This window comes from Fonsecaea erecta (genome assembly GCF_001651985.1).
Source record: "Fonsecaea erecta strain CBS 125763 chromosome Unknown Scaff2, whole genome shotgun sequence".
Classification (NCBI taxonomy): Eukaryota; Fungi; Ascomycota; class Eurotiomycetes; order Chaetothyriales; family Herpotrichiellaceae; genus Fonsecaea; species Fonsecaea erecta.
Window position 1 is genome coordinate 771,863 of NW_017387245.1, and position 12,255 is coordinate 784,117.

Here is a 12,255-nt window from a genome sequence, read left to right on the forward strand (position 1 = left end):
GAGAAGGATGAATGCCTCGAGCCTGAGCGAAAGCGGGGAGCATGTCTGGAGATGAGGTGGAGAGGATGAGGAATGGTAATGGGGGTTCAAATTGGGTAAGTGAAAAACATTTAATGAACTGACAGTCTAGCGAGGCATTCTTAGTAGATAAGATTCAGCACTGCAGCAAATTTGCAACAAGATAGAAGAACAACGGGAATTAAGCAGACACGCAGAGAGTGTATAGAAAGGCGAAGAGTGTCACGCAGCCGTGGAAATTCTGATGTGACAGCCGAGTCGGCGAAGCGAATGGAGTGATCACCGCACGAGCCACAGGCCTTAGTAAGCATTCTTCCGTGCCCACGTGGAGCGTATACCCAGCATGAGGATCGATCATCAAACGGGATATCAAGCCATGTGAAGCAGCTCCAGGTCACCATAGCATGTCACAATATCTTCATGTGCTCGCTATCGATTGCAGTCTTAACCTTCTCGGTCAGAAGTGCCAAAGCAATATAAGCATCTTTACTCGGGTTCCATCACTCATGCATACATTAGAAACGGGCCATGACTTCGAGGATACAGCTGGGTCCTTTTCAGCTGGTGTCCATATTGTCACCGTTTCCCTTCTTCTTCTCTCGGACGAAGTTGACAAAGTCGTCGATTGCCATAGGCCACGCGCCATCCTCTGTCCACCAACTCAGTGACTCTCCCCCAGGCTCTTTTGTCTTCATGACCAACTCGCCAACCATGTTCCACAAATCTTTGTTGACCGGTCTCTTGCCCTGGGACTCGTAGAATTCACACCACAGGTCCAGCCACGGAGTTGAGGGAGAATTCCACTCGATCCCACCTTTGCCTTGCCGGAAGAACATGTTCCAGAAGTCGATTGCGGAGTCCACCGGAACACTTCGTTGACCTTCAGGTTTGGCGAGCTTGAATGCATTGCGGTAGACCTGTTTGAAATAGGCCGGGTTGTTCGACAGTTTCTTCCGGATCACCTCGACGTATTGTGCTTGTCGTGCCGCCGTATCGTATGCTTTATCGATCGTGCAAACGCTTCGCCAGCCGGAAACGAACGATTCGCGCTCGAATTCGCCGATGGAAGGGCACTGCAACAGATCACAGATACCCAGGTGGGCGACTTCATCTAGTTCCACTCCGAGGTCGGTCAGATATTTCTGAGCACCCTCTATGCCGATCGTGTCTGGGGCGTCTTTGGGATTGTCTAGGGAGAAGTTAGTGGTTGACCTTCACTGCGTCACCCAGCTAGAATCTTACCGCGATAATGATCAAAGAGCTTGTTGAGGTTGGCCAGAAATGGAGGAGCAGCGTTGTTTGCAGATCCACTCTGGTAGAACCTGCAGAGGAGTTTGTGTCAGTCACTCTTGATCAGCAAACGGTCATGCACAGACCCTGGTGCCTTGGAATGATTCGCTTTGCCGCCACTTTTCCTGCCTCTCGCCGTCGGTCGCCCAGACTTGTTGGCCGAGGCTACAGTGAAAGCCGCCGCCACTTTTTCGAGGCTTGCCCGAGCCTCAGAGGCGGTAGCCTTGAACTTTTTGTCGAGAGGCGAGTTCATGGGTGGGTCGGTGGACTTGCGTTTCCGGGGCATAGTGATAAGCTCGATAGATGCACGATACACAGCTGAGGGAGAGAAATAGGAATACCCGTCAACTGAAGTAGACGAGGTGCTCTCTGGAAGAAGAAGGGAAAGAGCACGAGTGGAAGCTCGGCCAACTGCTAGGCAGGTGGAAGTGACCAACTGAGGTACCCAACTGAGGGTGGAAGGTTTGGATGATGCAACAGTCTTGGCAGGGCAGGGCGTTGCCTTCATCTGCGGCAGGTTCACCTTCATGTTGGCAACTTGGGAAGGAGATTTGGTCTCAAGATTCACAGTTCCAACAAGTCCTAAGTGGTCGTTTCATCTCCGTGCCGTGACCGTGGACAACTTGCAACCAAGGTTGTGCAAACCTCGCACTTGGCAATTCGCCGCTTTAAGGAATCCCAAGTTCCGCAACGCAATATGCGTCTCTTAACCCGGCGTGACAGAATGAAATGGCTAACTTACGAATCGATCGCTCGTTCCACGTTCCACTCGTGGGCTTTAAGAAACTGCCACCATACCCTCAGTCATTTGACTCCCAGAATCTCCAGTTCACGTACCCTCCCAGCTATGCTCTCCTTCGCTTGGGTGAAGTTGACAAACTGCGCTATTGATGATCTTTGAGATGGTGTATAAGGTGGCATTTTGATGGAAGTCTAGGGCCTTAGGAGTCCCAGGCCGAATTTAAAATAAAATTTGAAAAAGAGTTGGTTGATAGCGGTTAAGGCGGATAACGCAGCCTGATGGACAGAGATTGGAGACACTGGTGGCGGAAACTGGATCGAGGTTCGAAATCCAACGTGGTGACAAAGAAGAGGTCTGACGTCGTGGGTGCGCAGCACAGTTAGAATATAGACGTCGCGATGATAATGGGACGACGTCGTTGGCGGCGTTGGGCGCTCAAACGGGTGGCAGTCAAAAAGTCGACGGCGGGACAGCATGGCAGGTCAAGCGAGGATCAGAGTTTCATCTAATCTAATCAATTCTCCAGGCGAGTAGGGTGAGGGGTGGCAGGATTGAATAACATGTGTTTATCAATGTCACAGAAACTGTTCATTTGTGATCCCCCTGGCACGACCAGAATGGGTCTTGCTTGTGTCATAGTCATGGAGAATGATCACTCGTACTTTTTGGATCTGTTCACGGTGGGCAGGCAAGCAGCCCTTGATCAAGACAAGGCTGTGCTGGGATAGAACCAATCGGTTGTTTCTTGTGTGGCGTTGGTGGTGAGGCGTCTGGCACGCCTATGGGCCCCTAAGAAACTACGTCGTAGGTAGCAACCTGAGGTGAAAAAAGGCCTCCACTACGTAGTTGCAGGTGGTTCGCAGGTAGCTTGGCCCCCCTGTAGCACAGCCCTGTCACTAAGCTGCAGGCTAACCCCTCCCTGTCAACGGGGTCCCAGTGCCTGTTTGTTTGGGTACTGGCTGAAGCATCAGCTCAAAAGACCAAGTTGTACACCTCAGTGAATATCTTGGTTCTCCTTTAAAAAGGAATCCTCAACATCCATCTCAAGCTTCCTCTTTTCATTTCTGCTCTTTTCACCTCTTCATCCCCAATAGACAGCCATCTCAATCATGGGTGTAAGTCCATCTTCCCGACTCCTTCAACTCACTTGTTCCCCCTCGCCCTGCCCCGCACCAATACCAATCCTCCTTGTACCAGTTCATGCCCAAATCACCCTGTTCGCGCCTCGCCTTGCATATGGCTTTTGTCTTGCAATCAAACAAGATTTGTCCTGGCTGATGACGCGTATAGCTGGCTTCCAAGCTCGCCGCAGCACAAGCTGCCTATCCCGGTGGTCCTCCTGCACCTGGTGGTGGTGTTCCTCCTCCCGGTGGTGCTCCTGGTGGTGGATACGTGAGTCAACTCTTTACTTGTCGTAAGGACTAGCAAAGACTGACTCCTACGGTTACTTTCTAGCCTGGCCAACAGCAATATCAAGCATATCAAGGTGGTCCTCCGTCTTCTGCTCCTGGTGCTGGAGCTCCTCGGCCAGGTCAACCCGTAAGCGTGTTTCCGGTCATTCCCAGCAAATTCTACTTCCCAATTCCACTCCAATCCACCCCCCTTGGTTGCGTCATCCCGTGTTGCTACGTCCGCAATACTGCAAACGACTTTATTCTCCTTCAACCTCTCATCTCTACCTCGACACTTCCCGTCGCCAACCTCCAAAAGTATCCTTGCCGCAAAATATGAGCAAGTTCTCGCGCATCGCACAACAAGGCCAGCAGGGAGGTGCATATCCTGGTGCACCAACCCCGCAGCCACCGTACCCCTCCCAACCGCCATATCCTCAGCAGCCGCAACAGCCTCCTGCATCGCCGTATAATCAACCTGCGGTTCCTCCCAGACCCGGGGCATCACCTCAACCCTACCAGACTCCGCAGTGGCAAGCGCCCCAACAGCAACAGTCGCCATATGGTCAACAACTGGGGGTGCCGCAGCAACAGGGGGGATATCAATCACCACAGCCCGTCTATCAACCGTACCAGTCGCAGTATCAACCCCCGCCGAATCAATACGGTCAACAACAATACCAGCAGCAGCAGCCAGCTGGCGGATACGGCTATGTTCGTCGCAGCGCATTGCACTCTTTCCCCATACTTGCACACATGTTACCTTTTTCTTGGAAGCGGGAAGCTAACAGCTTTGTGTGCTTTAGGGTCAGCAACCTCCATACCCGGGCGGTCCTACCCCTGGTCCTCCTCCGCAGCAATATGGCGGCGGTCCCCCTCCTCAGCAGTACGGTGGTGGCCCCCCTGGCGGCGCCTCTCTAGCTCCGGTCGGCAACGTAAATGCCTACAAGCAACTTCTTCAAGCCACCATTCAAGAGAAGGGACTTCAAAACTTTTACCCTCCTGGGCATCCCATGCTTGACCAGATCGCTAATCGCGCCGGTCAACAAGTCGCTCAGTTGGCCGCAGCATGGCGCATCTCTCCTGAAATAGCCTCGGATATTGTCAAGTTGGCACTCTACGACGTCGTCTTGTACATTGATGACAGCGGATCCATGCAATTCGAAGAAAATGGGGAGCGCATTGATGACCTTAAGCTGATATTGTCGCGCGTCGCATTTGCTACCAGCCTCTTCGACGACGATGGGATTCAAGTCCGCTTCATGAATTCTCCTGAACAGGGCAACAACATTCGTAATGAGCAGCAGGTGAATGAGTTGATTGCGCGCACTCGCTTCTCTGGCCTCACGCCCATGGGCCGCGAATTACAGAACAAGATCCTTGGGCCGCTTGTGCTTGAGAATGCCCGACGTGGTACTTTGCGCAAGCCCGTCTTGATCATCACCATCACCGATGGTCAACCTACGGGTGAAAGCTCGTCGGACGTGGCTAAGATCATCATGGCAGCGTCGAGCGAATTGGCCCGCAACCCGCGGTACGGCAAAGGAGCCCTGGCATTCCAGTTTGCACAGGTGGGCAACGACTTGAAGGCGAGAGAGTTTTTGAGCAAGCTCGATGAAGAGCCTTCGATTGGTGATATCATTGATTGCACATCCAGTAGGTCTTTTTCTTCAGGGTGGAAGCGGACCTGAAAATCTGTTTGCGTATCAGGAAAACATTCGTGCTGACGTGTGCCCCTACAGACTACGAAGTTGAGGCCGACGAGATGTCTCGCGCCAACCCGCCCGTCCAACTGTCACCCGAACTCTGGCTCATCAAACTGCTCCTCGGTAGTATCGACTCAAGCTACGACGCCAAAGATGAGAAATCCAGTGCTAGACCTCCTCAAGGTGGCTATGGTGGTCCTCCAGGCGGTGGTTATGGTGGTCCTCCCCCAGGTCAATACGGCGGTGGTCCAGGAGGTGGCTATGGACAGCCTCAAGGCGGCTATGGTGGTCCTCCTGGTCAAGGCGGCTATCCCCCACAGCAGGGCGGCTACGGCCAACCTCAGGGAGGCTATGGACAACCGCAGGGTGGATATGGACGGCCTCCTCAAGGTGGACCACAGGGAGGATATCCGCCACAAGGTAACTACGGTGCGCCTCCTCCACCACCACGGTACTAGGCTGGACCATGGGTGCCCTGGAGATTCAAGTCAAGACAAGCTGCCAAAACCCAGGCCCTCTAACTGAGCGGGTTGTGGCCGGTACATCCACGGAACCAGTTTATGGGCGACACAGGGAACTACGTTTGCTGAGAGCCAGTTCTCGGCGGTTCTGAAGATATCCAAACTGAGGCTTGCATGGGTCTATGCCACAGCAACGTCAAAAAACTGTAGATGGTGAAATAGCTCAGCCCCAAGAATGCCGGGGAAGTTGTTATTGAGGACGTGATCGGAGCTGCAACACAGAAACTCAGAGATACATGAATGCCCTAGGTCCGTAGCAAAGCAACCACGAGCATAAGCACATCCATTCAAAAGCAATATTCAGTAGTGTACTGCCCCCTCTTCGGAGATGGCACAAGTAGGATATATATATTTTGTATCACCTGCCTTCCAGCGAGAGAAGAAGGCTGTTCCGTTGCTGTTTGCAAGAGTCCGAGTCGAATCACCCGGAAAAAAAAAGGAAAAAGAGAGAGAAAAACAATTCCTTACAAGTATCCTATTGCCTACGCTCGGATGAATGAACGGCTAGTAATTGGCCCCAAGGCATGCATGCATGCATGCTACTATCGAGACCGGAGGAGGGACATGTAACTCGTGCGGATATAGGGAATCCGTCTTGACGCTCGAATGGCATGACGTGACGTGACAAACGGACGGACAAATGTGACGGAGATGTTGCTTTTCGTATACACAGAACATGTACAAGCCACGATGCGTAGTTGATTTACTATGTATACCAGCCAATTGGCCGTTCATCCAGGCAATGTTACTGGGGGGCCGTGGTGTTGTAGACTGCCTGTAAACACGTCCTTGTTTCTGCTGTTGTTCTTAGTCGATTGGGTTTTCCAGGGCCGATACAGATTTCAATCTCGACTGCTCGTTTCCTTTCGGGACAACAAATCGGGAATTGAAACATTGACCAGGTTTTTCACCCAATAGACGGCGCGGCGCGTCTTTCACTTCGCTTGCTGCGCGGACTCCTCTAAACGAGTGGGCGGCGGTGAGGGCCAGATGCAGGAACGGAGGATCATGCTGTGCAACGACTAAGGCAGAATGCGGTAGTGGGATTGGGGTCGATAACAAGAGCAGTTGTTTGCCCTTGCAGATATCGGTGTTGTCACTGTGTCACGCCGCGCCTTCCATGTCCTGCGGGCGTGCATGTACGGGGTGTCCGTTTTCATCACCCGGCGTTCATGTGCGTGGATCGGGTTTCAATTGAGCTCTCTCTGGCTGGTGCCATTGGTCTGTCACAAGGCCATCATGATGTCGCCTTCACCGCTGTAGTCGATGATGTTTCCGGGATTTGTCGTAAAGGTTGTGTTTACATCTGCGTCTGGGTAGAGAGTTTGACAAGCTCCCATAGCATGACCCTGAAAATGTCTTGTCCCTGGCAATAGTCAAATCTGGGGGTTCAGCTCAAGCCCAGTGGGAGAAGCGTCTGGACCGTGAAGAATCTCGTCTCATGTTCAATGATTGTCGAGCAAGACAGCGAGGAGCACCCGGAACTTCCCAGTATCAATCAACGGAAGTCAATTCCTTTGTACCTACCTTTCCGAGACGAGGTGGGCTTGCGAATTGTTCCAGAACAATTTACATCTGGCCCGTAGTCAATCAATATCCTCCTGAAAACCATAACATCCACGGAGCGGAAATGCAATACTGGGTCCCCCCTTACTGCATGGTGCAGATCCCTAAGGGGAATGACTCAGAAGAGTATTTCGTGTGATACAAGGTGCAACAATTACATGAGTAAACAAAAGCACACGAGACGTGGCTTGTAGGCTAGGCAATGTTGACATGTCGTTATTTAGGTCGTATAGGATCTCGTATCCACACCGAATTCAGTCAGTCCGTATTTCGTACCCCAGGAGTTATTGGTCGCAAGAGCTGGAGAGCTGGAGAGCTGGATGGAAACGTTGCAGACCATCCCTTGGTTGTACATCGGTTCGAGCGCCCAGAGACAACAGCTGGGGTAAGCTCCTTATCATGAGATGCCGAGACGGGAAAAAGTAGAGGATGAGGGAATGGATGCCAAACACATTCTCAATACGGACAACAATAAGATGTCGATGGTGGTAGGGGCGAGCAGTAAGGGCTAGTGACCAAGTGGAGCGAGGAAGTAGGGCTGACACAGAGCGGAGAATGGTACCCGCAGCAGCACCGGGAGCAGCCACGGAACCCTGCGCGTATGGATGATGAGACTCAGAGTCCGAGATTCGGCCATTTTGGAGCGAGTTGTGCGTGGCTTGCGGCGGCTCTTCAGAAGAAAGGAGAGTCGTGGAGGAAGGAGAGTGGCAAGGCGTCAGAGAGTGAAGGCCTTCTGGACACAAAGCAACGAGTGAGCCAAAGAATGAAGCGACTAAGCCAAGCAACTCTTGATATGTTGATGGCTTTGGTTTCCGTGGAGAAAGCGTATGACCAAGACAGGGCACAAGATATGAGTTGGCTGGACCCTGGGAAGGTTTGAGGGCTGATCAGCCAGACGAGGGCTGCCTCACTAGTTGGGCTGCTGGAGCAGGGAGTGTGTACTCCATCATCATCATCCTCCTCCTCCTCATCCTCATCTGGGACACCGAGTTTGCGGCGATGCTGGGTGATAGGTAGCAGTGAGAGATGAAGGGCGGTCGAGAATGAGGCAAAGTGTTTTGATCCGTGCTATACCGAGCCAAAAACCGGTGGGAGAATGAATTGGCGGGTGAAAAAAGTGAGGGCGCAGTTAGAGCGCAGGGAGCAGAGAGGGAAGCGCGTCTTTGCCAGATGGAGGGATGACTAACTGGCTCACCGCTTGACTCTTGGGTGGAATCTGCCTGGCCACCCCCGAGTAACCACAGATGCCCACCGGTGCCCCTCGTTCAGGCTACTAGGTTGCTGGGCTGCACGTCAGAGGGCCACAAAGGCCACCAGGGCTACCCGGGGTCGGTTTTACGGGCACCGGCTGAACCACTCACGAGCCTTAGCGAAACCCGGGAGGCTGCTCCTAGCTAAGGATCGCCCTTTGATCTTTGAGGTGGCTTGCTGCTTTGCTTCGCTTTCGGGCCCCTGGCCAGCAAACTCGCCGCTAAATGGTTGGCTTGTACCCTTTGGCCCTTGGGGGCTTTTTGTCCTTTTGCTCTAGGGAAGTGCCATCACTAACCACCAAGACTGTCACTCTCGCACTCCCCACTCACCAACTCTCTCACCGTCAGAAGCTGGTGCTCGCACATTTGCCCATCCCTGCCTCTCCACGTGGTGGCATCCGCAAACAATGTTTCCCATTCGACACCACACAATGTTACCTGGTTCCCGCCATCCCTTGTTGGGGGTCCAGATGCGTGGCTGCATTCTGGTTCTGACTGCCCACCCAGGGTTTCAACGGTGAGTGAGTTCAGAGTCAGAGTCACCTGCTTACAACCACATGAATCCCATGTTCCAAACGGACCAGGGGGGCTAACGTGGTCATCACATTAACCTCCCAGAGTCAGATTTGTATATATCTTTCCCGTTCCCGCCCACATCATCGTCTGCTCTCTTCCACCGGCCACAGAGATCGACCGTTATCCACCTAGTCGCGTGTCCGAGCTTCCACATCTCAGACATCAATCTGCTCGCATACCACAACCCCAACCCCTTCGACAGAGCACAAGACGATATCTATATCAGCCACCTTTCCGAACAATCCTATTGTTCTCACACAACCCACAACACAATGGCCTCATCCTGCAGAGCAAAGACGGCTATTCTCAGAGGCCTCCGTCCTCTCGTCTCTACCCAACAACAAGTGGCAGCAACCCAGAAGATCCTCTCGTCGGCATGTGTGGACGAATGTATCTACTGCGACATCTGGAAACTGGCCACGCTGATTGCCTCTCACTCTCCCCTTTCGGCTCGCTACAACCTCACGACGGGCACACCGACCAACTCACCTGTCTCGTCAGCACCGTCCAGCCCCGTGGTTTCGTCACCTATTGCCCAGTCGTCAACACCATACAGCTCCATCATCTCTGCCTCCAAGCGGATCGAAGCTCAGTTTCAGACTCAACGATCCAAGCTCAATTCCATCCTCAGTATCTGCACAGTCTCCGGGGTGGACGCCACTGAGGGTCTGAGATTGGCTCATGACCGATGTGCTGCCGCTGTGGAGGACCTGCTCGACCAAGAAGAAGACCTGGAGGAGGAGCTGTTGCGGGATCTTCAAGAACAACAATACGACTACTCTTACAGTTACGACTCGCAATACGCCTATCCGAGCGGCCCGGTAGCATACGGCTACACGTACGAGAGAAGACCCAGCATGGTCCACGTGACGCACTGAACACGAATATGTCTTCTTGTACCGTCACTACTACAGACAACTTTCTTGAGGGATTGGGAAAAGCAATTTGGATGCGACAAAAGCAAAGCGAGCGATTTACTACGGAGGCATTGAGGTGCCTTTCCTGTGTTGAAGGGGCGGGAATTTTTAGGATCTTCAGAACCCAGACTGGAGAGGTCGGATGCGCCTGGAGCAGCAGCCTGCTCCGGATGCCATAACCCACACGATGATGAATTTGATATGATACCCATGTATAACAAAGAGCTAGTGCACGATCAACCAGACGAGAATTTTCTCTCTCTCCCTCTCTCTCTCCCCTGCTCCTCCATCCCGTCGTTGTCTCGATGTCTCATCACAAGAACTCGTACCCGTCTCAGTTATTTCTGTCCATGTAACCGTGTAACCGCAACACCCAACGGTAGGCGCAAGTTTTTAGACTTTCTTCATCGTCAGCTGCCTGGTGCGGCATCGGTACCCCGTGCACCAGTGACCCGGAACCCAAGTACCCAGCTCGCAAGAAGTTTCAGAGGGGTTACAACCCAGCCAGCAGGCCGCACATGTACCTTTCTTCCCGCCTCATGGAGCGTAGACTTGCCTCATCAGGCGAACCCTACTGGTGGGCACCAGCTAAGCGACTCGCACCCTCTACCGCATTGCGTCTAGTGCCCCACGCAGCCCAAGCCTCTCTCCCCTCAAGGAACCTCCTTACTGGTGCCTAGGACAGATCAAAGAGTTCAGCCACCCCACCCAAGCGAGCCGCTAATCGAGTCACGCCGCCCCCTCGAGATTTTTCGCCCATCGATAAAAAAGCCCTATGAGGATGGCGCGGGGAACGGGAAATCTGCTCTCCCATTGGCGGTGGGCATGGGCTTCCTCCCCAAAACTCTTCCTCTCCCCTGCCCCTTAGCTGGATTATTCCATCATCATTCGATCATTCGATCATCGTATCTCTGCAGGAGGTACTGGTACCTTTCTGTGGCTTGCTCGCTAGACCCAGAGACTTTGGTATTTGGCGTAACGAGACTATTTTTTTTCATCATATTCTGATACTCTAACTCTCCTCCTGTTTTGCGCATGGACGAATCTAGACCTCTTGGCTGTTGTCACTTGCAAACAAACAAAGAACTGAGCGAGAAATAAACTCAACATCCAGAATGGGAAAGGAAAAAATTGCGCCTTAATATGGCCCATATGGACGCTAGTGTTGGTCCTTGGTCCTTGCTGCTCGCTGCAGCAGCCCTGAAACCGAAACTGAATTATTTGATTTCTTGCCCGGAAATGTGGCCTGCGGGCACCGAGGGGCAGGGGAAGGGCTGGCAGGGTACGTAGGTGGCAGAACAATGGGCCTGGCGAGTGCATAATGATGAATGAGCACTAGGTTCCGGGTATAAGTGCGCCCCCATCGTAATCTCACATGCCTTGCAGTCGCTGCACTAGTTGCTGTAAGAGATGATCACGGCTTGCTAGCAGCCCTTGCAATAATGCAGATCACCACAGACCTAAGGCACGAACAACAAACAACAACATGGCAAACGACAGCAGACAGCAAACACATTCAATCTTCTCTTCTTGCAATCTCTCGAGTGTCCTCTCTTTCCCCGGGCGTCCTGCGAGAGTCCTGTCTAGGGCCGCCTAGGCCCTAGACTCTAGCTAGGGACGGAGGACGAAGAGTTTGTAAACAACATCATACAAGGAGCGGGAATGTATTGGGAAAGGCATAGTACCGACCAAGTACAGTAATCACTGTTTGGCAGTGGATGACACTATTGGTGGTAAATAGCTTTGTCGTTTCGACGTCGTCCTTGTCATCTGTTGTCATCATCATGCCTATCTCCTCCGTGCTCAATCCGGTAGGAATGAATGCTGTAGCGTATGAGTCGTATTAGTCGTGCGTGCATGCTGCTAAACACCTGCCCATACGTGCGTAGATGGAATGGAATGTTCGGAGGAACCCATGCATCAATATTGATCCTACGAATGTGTCGCTTCGCTTCGCTTCTCATCTCTCTCGTCATCCTCATCATCAATGTCCACTTCCTGCTGCATCCATGTACGCACTGTGCAGCACCTCAATGCTATCCTCGTTGGAAATCCGACAGAGAATCATCTGCCGGGATACCCGACTCGCACAATACCCAAGAGATCGCCGTAAAATGACCCCTTTCCGACCAGTCACTGAATGGTATTGTTAGATAATCGTGCTCACCCTCACCCTCAAAGTCGCCGTTATTGCCGTGCGGTCCGCACCTTGCAGGGCCAGTTGTGGGCGTGCTGAGTGGTTCTCGGCGGGCACCTTTTCTGTGTCCCTGTCTTCTTT

General features: G+C 52.6%; 3 protein-coding genes across 3 annotated transcripts; 2 read left to right on the plus strand and 1 right to left on the minus strand.

Annotated features, from left to right (window-relative positions):
- Positions 1 to 575: 575 nt before the first annotated feature.
- Positions 576 to 1,594, minus strand: AYL99_02051 (hypothetical protein; the record flags this gene model as incomplete). The annotated part of the gene is made up of 3 exons (XM_018833567.1): positions 576 to 1,207; positions 1,261 to 1,340; positions 1,395 to 1,594. 3 exons carry the CDS (start codon positions 1,592 to 1,594, stop codon positions 576 to 578), a joined length of 912 nt encoding a protein of 303 aa, XP_018696191.1.
- Positions 1,595 to 3,777: 2,183 nt separating this feature from the next.
- On the plus strand, positions 3,778 to 5,605 carry AYL99_02052 (hypothetical protein; the record flags this gene model as incomplete). Its single annotated transcript, XM_018833568.1, has 3 exons — positions 3,778 to 4,155; positions 4,248 to 5,097; positions 5,184 to 5,605. The coding sequence occupies 3 exons, from the start codon at positions 3,778 to 3,780 to the stop codon at positions 5,603 to 5,605; spliced, it is 1,650 nt and encodes a 549-aa protein (XP_018696192.1).
- Positions 5,606 to 9,332: 3,727 nt separating this feature from the next.
- AYL99_02053 (hypothetical protein) lies at positions 9,333 to 9,938 on the plus strand (the record flags this gene model as incomplete). Its single annotated transcript, XM_018833569.1, has 1 exon — positions 9,333 to 9,938. One exon carries the CDS (start codon positions 9,333 to 9,335, stop codon positions 9,936 to 9,938), a length of 606 nt encoding a protein of 201 aa, XP_018696193.1.
- Positions 9,939 to 12,255: the final 2,317 nt, after the last annotated feature.